Below are 21,917 nucleotides of genomic sequence, written 5' to 3'. Positions count from 1 at the left end.
CGCATCATGAAAGATAACTTACATTTATTTTAAAGAGAGTTGGGTAGCATTCACCTTTTCTTGTTTGTTCTACATTGCTAGTGTGGTCTTGACATTCAGGTGTTTCAAGATCCATTGGTTCCCCTTGCTTTTCTTTGTATGGTTCATCAGCAGTCATATCATGGACGTTATGATTAAATTCTTGTAGTTTTTCTTCCAAATGTTTGGCCTCTTCCATCCTATCTAGCTGATCATAATAATTTTCATTTGAATTGTCTTGGAACACATTGTTTTTAACTGAATCAATACATAGAGGCAATGCAGCATCATGTTCAGTTGGTGTTTCTTCAATTCCTTTGCCTTTGATCTGCACAATGTAATTTTAAAATAGCGGTAAAATAATTATAACTATGTTTGTAATTATGGCATGTTTTGAGTAAGATGGAATGAAGTCAACAAAGCTTTTTCAATACTTCTCTAAGAACTTAGGATTATAAAACACTTCCAGCCTCTACCAATAATATTATAAGAAGGTAAACAACTATGGCAATATACAACTATTTTTTCTAATTTTATTGACTGATAATATAATTATTTTATACTGTCAGAGTGTCAGTATATAAAAATTAATGTCAGACATAAAAGAAAATTTTTTACTTACTATGTTCTCCTCATCACTTTTTCCACCACTAGTCTTGTTTTCATTGGGAGCGGATTTCATCTTCTCTTCTGAAAATGTCAATTATAATGACTAATAAATAATATAATTGCAAAAATTTTACATTATCCGTACTTTTAACTAATATAATTGCAAAACTGACCAAATTATAGTAAATAACCATTCACCTTAATACAGTTTATGTACAATGATTTGACAATTTGTGTGGAAACGGTACTAATTTATTACTGTAAAAGCATAATTGTATGAGATTAGTGAGGTGAATTTTTACTGCAATTTGGTTACTTACCGATTTTCCAATCAAAAGATGATTGTTCATTCATTTCTCTTTTTCGCTTTGATTTCTGGTTTTCGATGTCATTGCTCTGCTTCTCATCAAATCTTTCTTTCTTTTTGTCTTGAGGTGGAGTCTGGACATGGCTGTGATCTTGAGATCCATGTGGTGGATGAAAGTGTAAATACTGCACTGATGATTCCTCCTCCATTTCTTTTTTCTTCTTATCTAATTTCAGTAAAAATCTCTGCAATTCTAATTCATTTATGATGTGGACACCACACTCTTTAATAATAATGGAGTCATCAACTTCCCGTGTCAGTTGCAACACTGAACTTAAGATGAAAACTTGGCCCATATTGTCCGAGAATTTTGTCAGTGAGGAATGGATCATACCATATATATACATGATCTGAGTTCAATTCACTTATAGTTATATCCTCCCACGAAGAATTCTTGCCTCTTGCAAAGTTGTATTCGCATCGGATTTTGGCACCGTGCTTCTCCATTCCATGACGCGGTGAAAGAACAACTGAATAGATAAAGCCAAGAAAATTGGAAGGAGATTCAGGGAGTTCAATTGTTATGGAGGAGGATTTCTCCGTTTTATATGCAAATTGCTTCGGGATTGTGTCTCCTGGCAAACAGACCTCCACACTATTGTAGTTGTAGCTATGGACATCAATTGCATAGCTTCTTACCATGACATTGCTAGATACAGCACTCACCATTGTTGAATGGATGCTTTCCATGATCGAATGCAATGTGTGTCCAGCCGACAATTTCAAGCTATTATTGAAGGAGATGCGTTTCGTCTTTCCCACCATCTTTGTTGCCAGAGTGTTTAGAGCTGATACAAACTCCAATGAGATGCAGTTATCAGCAGAGAACTCCTTGATAGAAGATGGAAGCTCTGGCAGTGTCTCAAGAAACTTGCAATTATTTAGGGACAAAATTTCCAGCTCTTGAAGACACTTGATGGTTGCAGGCAACCAGGTCACATTGCTTCCATCTAGCCTTAATTCGCGCAATTTTGATAAGGAATCAATGTTGTCAGGAAATTCAAACAAGTGACTACAATCCTTCAAATGTAGTATTTGTAGAGATGATAAGCCGTTAAACAGGCCTTGCAGCTGATGGCTTGTCAATTTCTAGTCCACTGTATAAATGCTACAACTCCTTAAGCAATCTTAAGGCTGATAGCTCCTTTGGAAGATGCTTAACTCTTGAACCTTCTAAAATGAGGCATTCAACCTTCTGTAGTTTCCCGATTGATTTGTCCATCTTTTCAACCTTTGTGTTGCTCAAATCCAAGTTTTCAATTAAATCTGACGATACCACAAATTCTGAGATTTGAGCAGCCTTTGACACTTATGTGCTGCAGAGAATTCAAATGTCTTTCGGCCTTAACACACTGCAAATTTGTACACCTATCCAGGATCAAAGAAACAAGTGTGTTGGAGGAAAAAACATATGAATGAAGAATAGGCAAAGTCTCACAACTGGAGAGACTCACCCATCTGAGTCTTTTAGCCTCAGACAAATCTGGAAGCTCTTCTAACTCTTTGCATTCGCTTAAGTCGTTCCCTTCTAAATTATTAAGTTCCTGTTCCAATTGCACAAAGTACTGAGTCATCAGAATGGAAAATCTTCAAATCTGAATTTAACAAAAAGAAAACCTGATCATGACTCATGAGTATGTATGTTTATATCTTTACCTGCTTTTCCTCCCAGAGTTTCTTGACATGGCTGTGCGGCATGCGAATCTCAACAAGTAACTTAGCATAAAAACTTGGTTCAGAGCTAAAGGAATTCCCCCGGCATACTTAACAACCTTATTCACCAGAATCTCATAAGGCTTTGGAGGATGCTTTCCTCGAATGCTTTCAGGCTAAGAAGCTCTATAGATTTTGAGTCGTCTCATTGTTTGACCTCAAATATCCAATCAACTCTGTTTTCAAGCAAATGCTTATGTGTTGTTGTTATAATAAGTTTACTTTCTCGACTGTGGGCTCTTGTACCCTTCACACACTACTTCTAACAATGGTTGATCAGAATCCTTCACATTGTCGAGGATAGTGAGAACTTTCTTTTTGCTAAGGCTGCTCATACTGTTCACGAACCCTGTTGCATCAGTGGTAATTCGTTCCCTCAATAGCTATGAGAGAAGCCTTTGAGGCGTATATTCTTTTGCATTTTCCGCATAGCAAACATGGTCATAATGAGGAAAGGATTTTGCAAATAACATTTTAGCGATGGTTGTCTTCCCTATCCCACGCATACCCCAAATTCCAATTACTCGGTGTTGCTTCATGTTGACTTTAACAATCTTACGGATTTCTTCAATTCCAACCAGGCCTGTTGGCACTATGGGATGCTTTAGGATACGCATTTTCAATACATCATTCACAACCTTTCTGATGAGTTCATGATCGTCCCTACAATGAATTCAAAAATCAAATAAACTGGCTCTCTTCTTCTCTAAGAAATATCATGTTATTACATAATTTTCGTAACTGTTTTTTGGTGTTTAAAAACCTAAAATACTTCAAGTCGTCAAGTACTCAGACTTCCATTCTCTATTACTATTTCTACTAAGATAAGAGAAGTGCTAGGGCTAGGGCAAGTAGATTTTGTGATTTGTAGTCATTAATTCACTATCATTAGTATTATTGATTTGAATTTGGATCCTCTAAATTTTAAATTTTTATTTTAGATGATAAAGTGTGATTTATCATCTTTGAATATTTTTTCTCTTATATTTTCTCTTGATCCCACATATATAATAAATAGTGAGATATCACACTTTACCCTCTAACGTGAAATTCAAAATTTAAAAGATCTAAATCTTTGTGATTTGTAGCCATTAATTAACTATTATTAGTGTTTTTAATGGTGTAAAATTATATCTAATAGTGTGAGATTACTCACTTTTCTTTTGTTAATTAAATAGTGGACAGATTTACTAATTCTAAAAGGGGACCTACACCATTGTCTTACTATACTTTTTCCTTTATTGTACTGGACACATCAATGAATATCTTTTTTATTTTTCTAATTTCTAATTTCAAATATATGTATTCTGTATATTTTCAAAACAAATTATGAATGAAATTATTTTTTTAAAAACCATTCATCAATTTTTAAGACTATATATTTTGAATAAAGGAAAAAGATGGCCTGTATTCCAAATTACTTGATTTTCGTTTCTTAATTTTTTTTATTTTTTGTTTTAAGATTTTGTAAAGTAAAAAAAGAGTTTATTCTTTTATTATTTTCTCTTTTTTTCTTTATATAATTCTAAAACAAATACTACTAAACAATGAAAAAAAAGGTAAAACCAACTTATCCAACTTTAACTATTAATTTCATTTGAACATAAAATTTGATTATCTTAAATTTTATTGGTTTTGATATATATAAAAATTTAATTTTAATTTTAGTCCAAATATTTAAAAATTGTTTTGATTTGGTTTCATATAGAGCAGGTCATAAATTTTCAAAATATTAGATTTTAGTCCCTCAAACTTTTCAAAAAAAAAAATTGGAACTATTATTTAATGGACTTAAACAAATTATCATTATATCAAAGTCACCAAAAAAAAAACAAATTATCATTACTTTTATGAACTTAAAAACAAACATAGTATTTTCATATAGTATAGGGACCAAAACCAAGAGAAACAAAACAAGTTAGACATTTTCATATTTATAATCAAACTTTAAAAGTAATGTAATTAAATTTACAAATAATATAATTAAACTTAATTTACATTTATAATAAAATGTTATAAATAATCTAATTAGTTAAATTTATATTTACAAATTAAATACAAATAAAATAATCAAAATACACTAATGATGACTAATTTTTCATATATATTCATAAAAAAGTTTAATTATGTTTTTCTGTAAAAAACCGTTGATTATTTTGATGATGGAACACTCTGATAAAAAATAAATAAAATAACAGATAGTATATATCTTTTCTCTGTTGGATTCACTCTCTGCAAAATCTCTTTCGTATTTTGCAAAGGCCTTCTCAAAACTTCCACTTTGGTTCCGTATATCTGATGGATCAGTTCTATAGAACACTGATATAACAACCTGACCGTGATATTCCCTCCATTGAAGAATCTTGACGAGCTCTTCCAAGCACCACTTCGAGGTTGCGTACTTTTCTGAGAAAACCACGATCGATATTAGCGAGCTCTCGATCGCTTTCTCGAGTGCTGGCCAGACTTCATCTCCTCTCTGGAGAAGACAATCCATGTATGCTCGGATTGTCTTGTTTGCCAGAGCGTTAAACAGATGGACAGTGAAGGTTTCGCGAGTGTCCTCACCTCTGAAGCTAATGAATACATCGTACTTTGTTGTATAGGAAGACGACGACATATTATCGAATTACAACTCTAACTATTATTGAGATTATTATTGCAGAGAGTAAATATAACTTGTTATCACTCTGAGATGAATGCTTTGACAATTGACACTTTTCTTAACAGCAGGAATGATGATTCTCGGAGCTTCAAAATCTTAAAATAGTAAATTTATGAGTCTCTTATATTATAAATTTTTTGTCTTTTTTTATTTTTTTAATGTAAAATTAATTTCATACACCTCACACTTGCAACATGAACATAGTATTATAAATACCATTGCCAAAGAAGATGAAACGGCCACTGTTAACATTAAATTAAGGAAAGACTGGAAGGTCACTCATGTATGTCACCTATTCAAATCATACTCATTAGTGCCATGCGATTTATAAGCAAACCTCCAGCCACCAAGTACAAGAAATTTACCTTATATATGGCTACACCTTTTAAGTTTCATCAAGTTTCATGTATATTTTTTTTGGTGTACTTTTCATTTTAATGGTATATATAAAAAGTAAATTACCATATGTATCCATGAAATATACAGACGCTAATAAATGTATCAATCAAATAAAAAAATAATTATTATACCCATAAAAAATGAGTTCCTAATGATAGAAATACCTAACCCTACAAAAATCCCAAATTTCCCACCTTTCAACTGCCACCATCATCCTCTCTCTTAATTTAACAATTAATACAATTTTAACAAGAATTAACCAATAAACTAAAAAATTAACTAATCATTCAATAATCCAATCAATCAAAAAAAAGGAAACAGAGTACAATACAGTAGTACAGAAACACAGGTTGTGATGGATGGACATTGATATAGATATAGGATACAGCACGACATCGGACACATCGACACACAAATTTTAAAAGCTTATAAGACACGGGAACACGCACGCATACATTTTTTATATTAAAATGTAAATTAATTTTTTAATTATTTTTAATGTCTTATTTTAATTATATAAATTATATAAATTTTTTATTTTAATAAATAATAATATATACAATTTTTAAATTTATTTTAAGAATACATATTAAGAATAAGGTTGGACACACCGACACGTGATGATATTTAGGTGTGTACAAACGTGTCCGAGAAAGAATTTTTTATTTTTTATTTAGACACGGTTGAACACGGCAAACACGCGTGTTAGACGAGTGTCGATAAGTGTTGTATCCGAAATGTTTCTGACATACTGACATAACAACTCATTAAAGTGTCCGTATATCATACAACATAGCCAATCATTCAATGATTCAAATTTAAAAATCAATGAAGAATAGAGAAAATAATTACCAGAATAAAAAAAATCAATATAAACGGAGTTTTAACCAAATTTTTACCATAATTTTAAATTTTTAATAAAGATTACAAGATTAACCAATGAACTAAATCCACTAAATTAACACCATTTTAACAAAGATTAACCAGTGAACTAAAAAATTAACTAATCATTATGATTCAATCAATCAAAAACAAGGAAATAGAGTACAATACAGCACATAAACACATTCAATGGTTCAAATTTAAAAATCAATGAAAAACAAAGAATAGAGGAAACAAGACCAGAATTCCCAAAAAATCAAAATAAATAGAGTTTTAACAACATTTTTAGCATAATTTTAAATTTTTAATAAAGATTAATAAGGTTAATAGTGAACTAAATCAATTAAATTAGCACAGTTTTAATAAAGATAAACCAATGAACTAAAAAATAAAGTAATTATTCAAGGATTCAATTAATCAAAAACAAAAAAATTGAGTACAATATAGCATAAGAATAGAGTTAATCATTCAATGATTCAAATTAAAAAATCAACAAAGAACATTGCACAAAAAAATGAAGATCAGAATCCCAAAGAAAATCAATGTTCTAGAAAAATCTAAAAAAAATCATTGAATCAATGTTCCAAGCAATGAATGAAGAACAAAGAATGAAAATTTAAAAAAAATGTGCCTTCGTTCTGGGCAGTTTGAGCAGAGGGGCAGAAGCACGGCAGAGACAAAGACTAGGCGCAACCAGGACGATGGACGGCGGCAGAAACACGGTTGGAAAAACGAAGAGCAGACGGCGAACGATGTGCTTGAGTAAGAAGCTGCGCTTAGTGAATGAGGAGAGGAGTTGGAAACTTCGACCACGACTTCTAGACCAGGACGGTTGTGTCTGAGCGCGACGAACGATGACTGTGAAGACCAGCAACTAAACACAAGCTCGAGAAAGATGCACAGATTATTAAATGAGGAAAAAGCGCAGAGTCACGAATGACCAGACGAAAACACGGTGATGTCTGAGCTCAATCAACAGCGGCGCTGAGTGAGACCTTCGTGCGGAGGGGGAATAACCTAGGGTTTGTGTTGGGGGGTGGGGATATATCTGAATGAGGAGAAGGAGAAGTGAAGAAGAATAAGACTTTCTTTTTTTAAGAAAATGCAAAACGGCACCATTTTAACAGAACCAGTCTTATCTCGGTTCGATTCAACTTATCGATTCTCACTCAGTTCAACGTTTTTGAACAATTTTATAATCGGCAATTTTAAATGTTGAGCCAAATCGCAAAGAGATTTGGTTCAAGCTTGGATTAGTCCGTCCAGACAGTCTAGTCAAATTTTCAAAACCATAATTATATGAAATCAATACGTGTAAAAAGTTGGTAGTGTAATTTTTTAGAATTTAACTATCTTAGTGCATATTTTAATAGCGTAATAATAGAAATTTTTTAAGTTTTTGATATGCTCAATATAAAATATAAAAGAATTTATTTTTTAATAATTTTTAATAAATTATTTTTTATGATATTCTTAAAATGTGCCCTGAACAAATGATAGCAAGATCTAATATTTTATTAGGAACAAAGTCATCCTCTTGATACGCAGACATTGTTTCAAAATGAACGACTGCTAATAGTTTCTTGTGACACATGGCCTCAAACTATATGGACAAAGTTTTGTATGAAGCTTCCCAACCTCCAAAAATTGACTCCACTGCCATCTACTTTGCTAACCATGCTTTGCAATAACTTATGGTGTAGTTAAATTTCGACTGTACTTCTGCAATCACTGATTTCACCTTTATAAATGGGTCAACTTCTACCAATGGCTTTATTGCTTTTGCAATTACGTTGATCCATCACATGTAAGGTATCAGCTAGGAAGTTACAGTGAAGCGTTTAAAAAATACTTGCAGAATAACAAGAAGGCGGAGGTTCAGAAGTGGAGGGAAGCTCTCACTGTAGCAGCAAATTTAGAAGGCTTGAACTCCCATTCTTATAGGTAAGTATGCGTATATTGAGTTAAGGAACCCCTTTTAGTTCAATTTTGTTGACGATCGTGTTACACTGCTCCTAATGTTATGTCTTGACCCCCCTCCCATTTCCTCTTCCTTCATATTGTAGGGACGAAATTGAATTCATTCAGAATATTGTAAAAGATGTTTTTCAAAAGCTGATTGACCATTACCCACCCAATGATAGTAAAAGTCTCGTTGGCATTAGTGAAAATCTTGAAAAGGTAGAATCACTATTAAGTGAATCTGTTGAAGTCAAAATGATTGGAATTTGTGGCATAGGGGGTATAGGAAAAACAACTCTAGCAAGACTTATATTTGAGAAATATTCTTATACGTTTGAAGGCTCCTGCTTCTTAGAAAATGTACGGGAAAGATCAAGAAACTATGGACTAACTGAGTTACGTCGTCGACTTTATTTGGAGCTCTTACAGGGAAAATTTTGGCAAAATAACACAGGAAAATCCACTTTTGTTGAGGACAAGGTAAGCAAACAAAGAAATTTCATAGTTCTTGATGACGTGAGTAGTTTAGAGCAATTAGATTACCTGGTTCAGAAGCTTCAATGGTGTGGTGCAGGAAGTAAGATCATTATCACAGCTAGAGACAAAAATGTGCTGGTTTCAACAGTTGAAACAATATATGAGATGAAGATATTAGATTCTCATGAATCATTTAAACTGTTTAGTTTGAATGCATTCAATGAAGACTATCCACAAATTGGATACGAGGAGCTATCATGGAAAGCGGTTGGCTGTTGCAAAGGCATCCCACTAGCCTTAATAGCATTGGGTTCTTTTCTTCATTCAAAGAGTAAAGCTGAATGGCATAGTGCATTGCAAAAGCTTGAGAAGACACCAGATCTAGAAATTCAGAATATTTTAAGATTGAGTTATGATGGAATAGATGAAGAGGCAAAACAAATTTTTCTAGACATCGCATGTTTTTTTAAGAGAGAGCTTGTAGAATACGTAGTTAATCTGTTAGACAGTTATGGCTTGTATGCAGCTATTGGCATGAGATCCCTTCTTGATAGAGCTTTAATAGCTATATCTCATAATTGTGTGCGGATGCATGACTTGATCCAAGAATTAGGTTGGGATATCGTTTGTCAACAATCTAGTGGAAATCCTGAAAATCGTAGCCACTTGTGGGATTCTAATGATATTCAGGATGTTTTGGGAAACAACAAAGTAAGCCACACACTCTTTTCTGGGAGAAAATTTGTTAGAACAGAGATATAGTTTAGTTGAATTCATAGAGGCAATGTTTTGATATTACTTGATTTCATTTGATTTAATTCATTTCTTTTTCTTTTTGTTTATCAGGGAACTGATTCTATTGAAAGCATAGTGTTTGATATGTCTCAAATAGCAGATCTACATTTGAATGCTGATACATTCAAAAAGATGCATAAGTTAAGATTTCTCAAATTATATATCCCACATGAAAGTGATGGCAGATTAAATAAACTGCAGCTTCCCGTAGGACTAAAGCCATTTCCTTAAAAGACTTTGGGATGGGGTTCAGGTTTGTACACAATGCATGTTTTGTCATTTGTTTGATGGATGGGTGTGATTTTTTAACCCCATATTATGGTTTACCATTTTGTTTTTTCCATTTGCATTATTGCAGAATCTTGTTAATTTAGAGGAAGTAGATCTAACAGATTCCTAAAAGTTGGTGGAACTTCCAGATTTTTCCAAGGCAGATAATCTCAAAAGTGTACATCTGTCTGGCTGTCGAAGTTTGCGTCATATCCATCCATCTCTTTTATCACTTGGAAAACTTGAACTTTTAGATCTTCTGAACTGTGCAAAACTTGAGAGGCTTGAAACTAAGATGCATTCAAAATCTCTTAAGCACCTCTATATCAAGAGCCGCACAAGCTTATCCTATGTCAGTCACTTTTCATCTTTACAGAAATTACTTCTAGATGGAAGCTGGTAGCGCGAAATTGTGATCTCTTCTTTTCACAACTCAAATAATCCCCGGTAATGAATCCAAAAACTTGGTGTTCAATACCATGGCATAAACACAACTTTGCACAACTAACCAGCAAGTGTACTGGGTCATCCAAGTAATAAACCTTACGCGAGTAAGGGTCGATCCCACAGAGATTTTTGGTACGAAGCAAGCTATGGTCACCTTGTAAATCTCAGTCAGGCAAACTCAAATGGATATGAATGATATACGAATAAAACATAAAGATAAAGATAGAGATACTTATGTAATTCATTGGTAGGAATTTCAGATAAGCGTATAAAGATGCTTGATCCCTTCCGTCTCTCTGCTTTCCTACTGTCTTCATCCAATCCTTCTTACTCCTTTCCATGGCAAGCTTAAGCAAGGGTTTCACCGTTGTCAGTGGCTACCTCCCATCCTCTCAGTGGAAATGTTCAACGCACCCTGTCACGGCACGGCTATCCATCTGTCGGTTCTCGATCAGGCCGGAATAGAATCCAGTGATTCTTTTGCGTCTGTCACTAACGCCCCGCCCTCAGGAGTTTGAAGCACGTCACAGTCATTCAATCATTGAATCCTACTCAGAATACCACAGACAAGGTTAGACCTTCCGGATTCTCTTGAATGCCGCCATCAGTTCTAGCCTATACCACGAAGACTCTGATCTCACGGAATGGTTGGCTCGTTTGTCAGGCGAGCACTCCGTTGTCAGGCAATCAACCATGCATCGTGTATCAGGAGTCCAAGAGATATTCACCCAATCGAAGGTAGAACAGAGGTGGTTGTCAGTCACACGTTCATAGGTGAGAATGATGATGAGTGTCACAGATCATCACATTCATCAAGTTGAAGAACAAGTGATATCTTAGAACAAGAACAAGCGGAATTGAATAGAAGAACAATAGTAATTGCATTAATACTCGAGGTACAGCAGAGCTCCACACCTTAATCTATGGTGTGTAGAAACTCCACCGTTGAAAATACATAAGAACAAGAGTGATCATTGGCTTCGGTCCCAGAGAGGGGACCAGAAGAACCAAGATGAGAATACAATAGTAAAAGGTCCTACTTATAGAGAACTAGTAGCCTAGGGTGTACAGAGATGAGTAAATGACATAAAAATCCTCTTCCGGGTCCACTTGGTGTGTGCTTGGGCTGAGCATAGAAGCATTTTCGTGTAGAGACTCTTCTTGGAGTTAAACGCCAGCTTTGGTGCCAGTTTGGGCGTTTAACTCCCATTCTTGTGCCAGTTCCGGCGTTTAACGCTGGAAATTCTGAGGGTGATTTTGAATGCCGGTTTGGGCCATCAAATCTTGGGCAAAGTATGAACTATCATATATTGCTGGAAAGCCCAGGATGTCTACTTTCCAACGCCGTTGAGAGCGCGCCAATTGGGCTTCTGTAGCTCCAGAAAATCCACTTCGAGTGCAGGGAGGTCAGAATCCAACAGCATCTGCAGTCCTTTTTAGTCTCTGAATCAGATTTTTGCTCAGGTCCCTCAATTTCAGCCAGAAAATACCTGAAATCACAGAAAAACACACAAACTCATAGTAAAGTCCAGAAAAGTGAATTTTAACTAAAAACTAATAAAAATATACTAAAAACTAACTAGATCATACTAAAAACATACTAAAAACAATGCCAAAAAGCGTATAAATTATCCGCTCATCACAACGCCAAACTTAAATTGTTGCTTGTCCTCAAGCAACTGAAAATCAAATAAGATAAAAAGAAAAGAATATGCAATGAATTCCAAAAACATCCATGAAGATCAGTCTTAATTAGATGAGCGGGGCTTTTAGCTTTTTGCCTCTGAATAGTTTTGGCATCTCACTCTATCCTTTGAAATTCAGAATGATTGGCTTCTTTAGGAACTCAGAATCCAGATAGTGTTATTGATTCTCCTAGTTAAGTATGATGATTCTTGAACATAGCTACTTATTGAGTCTTGGCCGTGGCCCAAAGCACTCTGTCTTCCAGTATTACCACCGGATACATACATGCCACAGACACATAATTGGGTGAACCTTTTCAGATTGTGACTCAGCTTTGCTAGAGTCCCCAATTAGAGGTGTCCAGGGTTCTTAAGCACACTCTTTTTGCCTTGGATCACAACTTTATTTCTTTCTTTTTCTTTCTTTTTTTCGAAATTTTCTTTCCTTTTCTTTTCGAAATTTTCTCTCTCTTTTTTTTTTGTATTCACTGCTTTTTCTTGCTTCAAGAATCATTTTAATGATTTTTCAGATCCTCAGTAACATGTCTCCTTTTTCATCATTCTTTCAAGAGCCAACATTCATGAACCACAAATTCAAAAGACATATGCACTGTTTAAGCATACATTCAGAAGACAAAAGTATTGCCACCACATCAAAATAATTAAACTGTTATAAAATTCAAAATTCATGCAATTCTTCTCTTTTTCAATTAAGAACATTTTTTATTCAAGAGAGGTGATGGATTCATAGGACATTCATAACTTTTTAGGCATAGACACTAAGACACTAATGATCACAAGACACAAACATAGATAAACATAAGCACTAAAATTCGAAAAACAGAAAAGTAAAGAACAAGAAAATTAAAGAACGGGTCCACCTTAGTGATGGCGGCTCTTTCTTCCTCTTGAAGATCCTATGGAGTGCTTGAGCTCCTCAATGTCTCTTCCTTGTCTTTGTTGCTCCTCTCTCATGATTCTTTGATCTTCTCTAATTTCATGGAGGATGATGGAGTGTTCTTGATGCTCCACCCTTAGTTGTCCCATGTTGGAACTCAATTCTCCTAGGGAGGTGTTTAGTTGCTCCCAATAGTTTTGTGGAGGAAAGTGCATCCCTTGAGGAATCTCAGGAATCTCATGATGAGTGGGGTCTCTTGTGTGCTCCATCCTCTTCTTAGTGATGGGCTTGTCCTCATCAATAGGGATGTCTCCCTCTATGTCAACTCCAACCGAATAACAGAGGTGACAAATGAGATGAGGGAAGGCTAACCTTGCCAAGGTAGAGGACTTGTCCGCCACCTTATAAAGTTCTTGAGATATAACCTCATGAACTTCTATTTCTTCTCCAATCATGATGCTATGAATCATGATGGCCTGGTCTATGGTAACTTCGGACCGGTTGCTAGTGGGAATGATTGAGCGTTGGATAAACTCCAACCATCCTCTAGCCACGGGTTTGAGGTCATGCCTTCTCAATTGAACCGGCTTTCCTCTTGAATCTCTCTTCCATTGGGCACCCTCTTCACATATGACTGTGAGGACTTGGTCCAACCTTTGATCAAAGTTGACCCTTCTAGTGTAAGGATGTTCATCTCCTTGCATCATAGGCAAGTTGAATGCCAACCTTACATTTTCCGGACTAAAATCCAAGTATTTCCCCCGAACCATAGTAAGATAATTTTTTGGATCCAGGTTCACACTTTGATCATGGTTCTTGGTGATCCATGCATTGGCATAGAACTCTTGAACCATTAAGATTCCGACTTGTTGAATGGGGTTGGTAAGAACTTCCCAACCTCTTCTTCGGATCTCATGTCGAATCTCCGGATATTCACTCTTTTTGAGTGAAAAAGGGACCTCGGGGATCACCTTTTTCAAGGCCACAACTTCATAGAAGTGGTCTTGATGCACCCTTGAGATGAATCTCTCCATCTCCCATGACTCGGAGGTAGAAGCTTTTGCCTTTCCTTTCCTCTTTCTAGAGGTTTCTCCGGCCTTGGATGCCATAAATGGTTATGGAAAAACAAAAAGCAATGCTTTTACCACACCAAACTTAAAAGGTTTGCTCGTCCTCGAGCAAAAGAGGAAAGAAGAGAGTAGAAGAAGAAGAAAATAGAGGAGAAGGGAATGGCTTTGTGTTCGGCCAAAAAAGGGGGAGAAGTAGTGTTTAGGTTGTGTGAAAATGAAGGAGGGAAGATGGGTTTATATAAGAGAGGGGGAAGGGTGATGTTCGGCTATGTGAGGGTGGGTTTGGGTGGGAAAGTGGTTTGAATTTGAATGGTGAGGTAGGTGGGGTTTTATGAAGGATGGATGTGAGTGGTGAAGAGAAAGATGGGATTTGATAGGTGAAGGGTTTTTGGGGAAGAGGTGTTGAGGTGATTGGTGAATGGGTGAAGAAGAGAAAGAGAATTGTAGGGTAGGTGGGGATCCTGTGGGGTCCACAGATCCTGAGGTGTCAAGGAAAAGTCATCCCTGCACCAAATGGCAAGAAAAATTGCATTTTGAGCCAATTCTGGCGTTAAACGCCGGGCTGGTGCCCATTTCTGGCGTTTAACGCCAGCTTCTTGCCCTTTTCTGGCGTTTAACGCCAGTCTGGTGCCCCTTTCTGGCGTTAAACGCCCAGAATGGTGCCAGACTGGGCGTTAAACGCCCAACAGCTAGCCTTACTGGCGTTTAAACGCCAGCACGCTCTCCTCCAGGGTGTGCTGTTTTTCTTTCTGCTTTTCATTCTGTTTTTGCTTTTTTCATTGATTTTGTGACTTCTCATGATCATCAACCTACAAAAAATATAAAATAACAAAGAAAAATATATAAAATATAACATTGGGTTGCCTCCCAACAAGTGCTTCTTTAATGTCAGTAGCTTGACAGAGGACTCTTATGGAGCCTCACAGATACTCAGAGCAATGTTGGAACCTCCCAACACCAAACTTAGAGTTTGAATGTGGGGGTTCAACACCAAACTTAGAAGTTGGTTGTGGCCTCCCAACACCAAACTTAGAGTTTGACTGTGGGGGCTCTGTTTGGCTCTGTTTTGAGAGAAGCTCTTCATGCTTCCTCTCCATGGTGACAGAGGGATATCCTTGAGCCTTAAACACAAAGGATTCTTCATTCATTTGAATGATCAATTCTCCTCTATCAACATCAATCACAGCCCTTGCTATGGCTAGGAAGGGTCTGCCAAGGATGATGGATTCATCCATGCACTTCCCAGTCTCTAGGACTATGAAATCAGTAGGGATGTAATGGTCTTTAACCTTTACCAGAACATCCTCTACAAGTCCATAGGCTTGTTTTCTTGAATTGTCTGCCATCTCTAGTGAGATTTTTGCAGCTTGCACCTCAAAGATCCCTAACTTCTCCATTACAGAGAGAGGCATGAGGTTTACACTTGACCCTAAGTCACACAAGGCCTTCTTGAAGGTCATGGTGCCTATGGTACAAGGTATTGAAAACTTCCCAGGATCCTGTCTCTTTTGAGGCAGTTTCTGCCTAGACAAGTCATCCAGTTCTTTGGTGAGCAAAGGGGGTTCATCCTCCCAAGTCTCATTTCCAAATAACTTGTCATTTAGCTTCATGATTGCTCCAAGGTATTTGGCAATTTGCTCTTCAGTGACATACTCATCCTCTTCAGAGGAAGAATACTCATCAGAGCTCATGAATGGCAGAAGTAAATTCAATGGAATCTCTATGGTCTCATTTTGAGCCTCAGATTCCCATGGTTCCTCATTGGGGAACTCATTGGAGGCCAGTGGACGTCCATTGAGGTCTTCCTCAGTGGCGTTCACTGCCTCTTCTTCCTCCCAAAATTCGGCCATGTTGATGGCTTTGCACTCTCCTTTTGGATTTTCTTCTGTATTGCTTGGAAGAGTACTAGGAGGGAGTTCAGTAATTCTCTTGTTCAGCTGACCCACTTGTGCCTCCAAATTTCTAATGGAGGACCTTATTTCAGTCATGAAACTTTGAGTGGTTTTGATTAGATCAGAGACCATGGTTGCTAAGTCAGAGTTATTCTGCTTAGAACTCTCTGTCTGTTGCTGAGAAGATGATGGAAAAGGCTTGCTATTGCAAAACCTGTTTCTTCCACCATTATTATTGTTGAAACCTTGTTGAGGTCTCTGTTGATCCTTCCATGAGAGATTTGGATGATTTCTCCATGAAGGATTATAGGTGTTTCTATAGGGTTCTCCCATGTAATTCACCTCTTCCATTGAAGGGTTCTCAGGATCATAAGCTTCTTCTTCAGATGAAGCTTCCTTAGAACTGCCTGGTGCGTTTTGCATTCTAGACAGACTTTGAGAAATCATATTGACTTGCTGAGTCAATATTTTGTTTTGAGCCAATATGGCTTTCAGAGTGTCAATCTCAAGAACTCCTTTCTTCTGATTAGTCCCATTGTTCACAGGATTCCTTTCAGAAGTGTACATGAATTGGTTATTTGCAACCATTTCAATGAGCTCTTGAGCTTCAGTAGGCGTCTTCTTCAGATGAAGAGATCCTCCAGCAGAGCTATCCAAAGACATCTTGGACAGTTCAGACAGACCATCATAGAAAATACCTATGATGCTCCATTCAGAAAGCATATCAGAGGGACACTTTCTGATTAATTGTTTGTATCTTTCCCAAGCTTCATAGAGGGATTCTCCTTCCTTCTATCTGAAGGTTTGGACTTTCACTCTAAGCTTACTCAATTTTTGAGGTGGAAAAAACTTTGCCAAGAAGGCATTAACTAGCTTTTCCCAAGAGTCCAGGCTTTCTTTAGGTTGTGAGTCCAACCATGTTCTAGCTCTGTCTCTTACAGCAAAAGGGAATAGCATAAGTCTGTAGACCTCAGGGTCAACCCCATTAGTCTTGACAGTGTCACAGATTTGCAAGAATTCAGCTAAGAACTAATGAGGATCTTCCAATGGAAGTCCATGGAACTTGCAATTCTATTGCATTAGAGAAACTAATTGAGGCTTAAGCTCAAAGTTGTTTGCTCCAATGGCAGGGATAGAGATGCTTCTCCCATAGAAGTTGGGAGTAGGTGCAGTAAAGTCACCCAGCACCTTCCTTGCATTGTTGGCATTGTTGTTGTTTTCGGCTGCCATGAGTTTTTCTTCTTTGAAGATTTCTGTTAGGTCCTCTACAGAGAGTTGTGCTTTGGCTTCTCTTAGCTTTCGCTTCAAGGTCCTTTCAGATTCAGGATCAGCCTCAACAAGAATGCTTTTGTCTCTGCTCCTGCTCATATGAAAGAGAAGAGAACAAGAAAATGTGGAATCCTCTATGTCACAGTATAGAGATTCCTTTAGGTGTCAGAAGAAAAGAAAAATAGAAGGCAGAAATAGAAAATTCGAACTTATCAAAGAAGATGGAGTTCGAATTTTGCATTAAGGAATAGTGTTAGTCCATAAATAGAAGGATGTGAGAAGAAGGGAAGTAATTTTTGAAAATTAGGTAAAAGATTTTGAAAACATTTTGAAAAAGCTTTAATTAATTTTCGAAAACCATGATTGAGAAAGAAGTAAAGTGATTTTTGAAAAAGATTTTGAGATTAGAAATTAAAAAGATTTGATTGAAAACTATTTTGAAAAAGATGTGGTTAAGAAGATATGATTGGTTTAAAAAAAGATGTGATTGAGAAGATATGATTTGAAAAACATTTTAAAAAGATTTGATTTTAAAATTAATGACTTGACTATCAAGAGAAGATATGATTTAAACATTAAACCTTTCTCAACAGAAAAGGCAACATTCTTGATATGTTGAATCAAATCATTAATTGATAGCAAGTATCTTTGAAAATAGAAAGAAATTGATTTTGAAAAAGATTTGATTGAAAATATATGATTTGAAAAAGATTTGATTTTGAAAAACTTTGAAAACTTAGAAAAAAAATTGATTTGAAAACAAAATCTTCCCTCTTGTGCTATCCTGGCGTTAAACGCCCAGAATGGTGCACATTCTGGCGTTTAACGCCCAAAACTATACCCTTTTGGGCGTTAAACGCCCAACCAGGTACCCTGGCTGGCGTTTAAACGCCAGTCTGTCCTTCTTCACTGGGCGTTTTGAACGCCCAGCTTTTTCTGTGCAATTCCTCTGCTGAATGTTCTGAATCTTCAATTCTCTGTATTATTGACTTGAGAAGACATAAATTAAAAATATTTTTGGATTTTTAATAATAAGGAATAATCAAAGTGCACTAAAATCAAATAACAATGCATGCAAGACACCAAACTTAGCAGTTTGTATACTACTGACACTAATGAGAATGCATATGAGACACATAAACACTCAAGTCAAGAGAATTCAAAGATCAGAGTAAGAAATCGTCAAGAATTACTTGAAGATCCTTAAGACACATGAATGAATGTATGCAATTGACACCAAACTTAGCATGAGACACTAGACTCAAACAAGAAATATTTTTGGATTTTATGACTTTGTAAAAATTTTTTTTGTGATTTTCGAAAATTAAGTGGAAAAGAAAATAAAGGTATCAAAATTCTTAATGAGAATTCCAGGAATCATGCAATGTTTAGTCTAAGACTCCGGTCCAGGAATTAGACATGGCTTCACAGCCAGCCAAGCTTTCAAAGAAAGCTTCGGTCCAAAACACTAGACATGGCCAATGGCCAGCCAAGCCTTAGCAGATCACTGCTCCAATAGCAAGATTGATAAAAATCAACAAGCTCTTGTGATGATAAGTTGAAACCTCGGTCCAATGAAATTAGACATGGCTTCACAGCCAGCCAGACTTCAACAAATCATCATGAAACTCTAGAATTCATCTTCAAGAATTCTGAAGAAAAAAATACCTAATCTAAGCAACAAGATGAACCGTTAGTTGTCCAAACTCAACAATCCCCGGCAACGGCGCCAAAAACTTGGTAGCGCGAAATTGTGATCTCTTCTTTTCACAACTCAAATAATCCCCGGTAATGAATCCAAAAACTTGGTGTTCAATACCATTGCATAAACACAACTTCGCACAACTAACCAGCAAGTGTACTGGGTCGTCCAAGTAATAAACCTTACGCGAGTAAGGGTCGATCCCACAGAGATTGTTGGTATGAAGCAAGCTATGGTCACCTTGTAAATCTCAGTCAGGCAAACTCAAATGGATATGAATGATATACGAATAAAACATAAAGATAAAGATAGAGATACTTATGTAATTCATTGGTAGGAATTTCAGATAAGCGTATGAAGATGCTTGATCCCTTCCGTCTCTCTGCTTTCCTACTGTCTTCATCCAATCCTTCTTACTCCTTTCCATGGCAAGCTTAAGCAAGGGTTTCACCGTTGTCAGTGGCTACCTCCCATCCTCTCAGTGGAAATGTTCAACGCACCCTGTCACAGCACGGCTATCCATCTGTCAGTTCTCGATCAGGCCGGAATAGAATCCAGTGATTCTTTTGCGTCTGTCACTAACGCCCCGCCCTCAGGAGTTTGAAGCACGTCACAGTCATTCAATCATTGAATCCTACTTAGAATACCACAGACAAGGTTAGACCTTCCGGATTCTCTTGAATGCCGCCATCAGTTCTAGCCTATACCACGAAGACTCTGATCTCACGGAATGGTTGGCTCGTTTGTCAGGCGAGCACTCGGTTGTCAGGCGATCAACCATGCATCGTGTATCAGGAGTCCAAGAGATATTCACCCAATCGAAGGTAGAACGGAGGTGGTTGTCAGTCACACATTCATAGGTGAGAATGATGATGAGTGTCACGGATCATCACATTCATCAAGTTGAAGAACAAGTGATATCTTAGAACAAGAACAAGCGGAATTGAATAGAAGAACAATAGTAATTGCATTAATACTCGAGGTACAGCAGAGCTCCACACCTTAATCTATGGTGTGTAGAAACTCCACCGTTGAAAATACATAAGAACAAGAGTGATCATTGGCTTCGGTCCCAGAGAGGGAACCAGAAGAACCAAGATGAGAATACAATAGTAAAAGGTCCTACTTATAGAGAACTAGTAGCCTAGGGTGTACAGAGATGAGTAAATGACATAAAAATCCTCTTCCGGGTCCACTTGGTGTGTGCTTGGGCTGAGCATAGAAGCATTTTCGTGTAGAGACTCTTCTTGGAGTTAAACGCCAGCTTTGGTGCCAGTTTGGGCGTTTAACTCCCATTCTTGTGCCAATTCCGGCGTTTAACGCTGGAAATTATGAGGGTGACTTTGAACGCCAGTTTGGGCCATCAAATCTTGGGCAAAGTATGGACTATCATATATTTCTGGAAAGCCTAGGATGTCTACTTTCCAACGCCGTTAAGAGCGCGCCAATTGGGCTTCTGTAGCTCCAGAAAATCCACTTCGAGTGCAGGGAGGTCAGAATCCAACAGCATCTGCAGTCCTTTTTAGTCTCTGAATCAGATTTTTGCTCAGGTCCCTCAATTTCAGCCAGAAAATACCTGAAATCACAGAAAAACACACAAACTCATAGTAAAGTCCAGAAAAGTGAATTTTAACTAAAAACTAATAAAAATATACTAAAAACTAACTAGATCATACTAAAAACATACTAAAAACAATGTCAAAAAGCGTATAAATTATCCGCTCATCAGAAGCCCTGTGGAGACATTGCCGATGAGCATCAAGCACCTTACGGAGCTGAAAACACTGTCACTAAAAGGGTGTAAGATGCTTCAATATTTGCCAGAGCTTCCATCATCTATTCGTCATTTGACTGTTCTAGACTGCATAATGCTGCAAACTGTGACATTCAGTTCAAATATTCCTAGACTACAAGAAGAAAAATGCATAAACATCTCGTTCCATAATTGCATGAAGTTGGATGTGGCTAATTGTATTTATTGGTACCTTAAAGATATAAGGAAACTTGCTTACGTGTGTGAATCCAGAAGAGGAGGAAAAGGAGTAGTTCGGAGAAGTGATTTCTTAAAGATTTGTTACCTCGACTACAGAGTACCAGAGTGGTTCATGCATCGAACAAAGGGTACTTCCATAACTTTTGAAGTTTTTTCACCTTCCAGTTATGGTTTTAGTTCCCTTCTCTGCGTTGTCCTCCCTAAGTATAGTTTGGATTATGAACTTGATATTAAATGCCGTTGCTACTTGGAAGATGGTATTAACATGCACAAATATTCATTTGGCATATTATTTCTAAATCACATTCCGGCAGAAGGGTGTTCTGATCATGTTTATATGGCATATAATTATGGAGGCATCTTTGATGTAATCAAGCTGGACAGATTGAATAATAAGATTGCGTCTTCCGGGAAAAACCCAAAACTCACATTTGAATTCTTTGTCAGCAGTGGCGATACTGGAAGTAAACAAGATGATAACTTGTTGATCAAAGAGTGTGGTGTCTATCCACTAAATGACTCCAATTTTAGAATTGAATAGACGCTACTATTTTGGAGTTGGGCATGAAAAACAGGGCATTGGGATGCTGGATTTTGTAGCACATGGAACCATGAGGTTGGAGTTGGAAGCTCCCGGGCCCAGCTAAAACTCGTGTACAGTTGTCTTTTTTTTCTCTTGAATTTTTATCATTCATGTTTACCTTGCTTTCTCTTGTTACCTTAGGCTAATTTCTAATTCCATAAAGAAAATCTTGCTTTCATGAATTCCTTGACAAAATCTTACAAATGAGAATAAAAGGTATA

General features: G+C 36.7%; 1 protein-coding gene across 1 annotated transcript; it reads left to right on the top strand.

Moving 5' to 3' along the window:
• Positions 1 to 7,278: 7,278 nt before the first annotated feature.
• LOC112709081 (disease resistance protein RUN1-like) lies at positions 7,279 to 21,723 on the top strand. The gene is made up of 5 exons (XM_025760981.2): positions 7,279 to 7,415; positions 8,466 to 8,597; positions 8,720 to 9,803; positions 9,939 to 10,027; positions 20,850 to 21,723. Exons 1-5 carry the CDS (start codon positions 7,279 to 7,281, stop codon positions 21,652 to 21,654), a joined length of 2,247 nt encoding a protein of 748 aa, XP_025616766.1. The 3' UTR covers positions 21,655 to 21,723.
• The last annotated feature ends 194 nt before the right edge of the window (positions 21,724 to 21,917 follow it).

The sequence above is a fragment of the Arachis hypogaea genome, chromosome 9, assembly GCF_003086295.3.
Source record: "Arachis hypogaea cultivar Tifrunner chromosome 9, arahy.Tifrunner.gnm2.J5K5, whole genome shotgun sequence".
In the NCBI taxonomy this organism is placed as follows: domain Eukaryota; kingdom Viridiplantae; phylum Streptophyta; class Magnoliopsida; order Fabales; family Fabaceae; genus Arachis; species Arachis hypogaea.
The sequence above is the reverse complement of the archived record's forward strand: the minus strand, read 5'-3'. Positions and strand labels throughout refer to the sequence as shown.

Bases quoted from the DNA above. Each gene is read 5' to 3' on its own strand.
- LOC112709081 (XM_025760981.2), top strand. From the start codon at position 7,279: ATGTGCCTTCGTTCTGGGCAGTTTGAGCAGAGGGGCAGAAGCACGGCA. The intron at 7,416-8,465 runs GTAAGAAGCTGC...ATCACATGTAAG, and splicing joins ACGGCGAACGATGTGCTTGA to GTATCAGCTAGGAAGTTACA. The intron at 10,028-20,849 runs GTTAAGATTTCT...TCCGCTCATCAG, and splicing joins ACATTCAAAAAGATGCATAA to AAGCCCTGTGGAGACATTGC.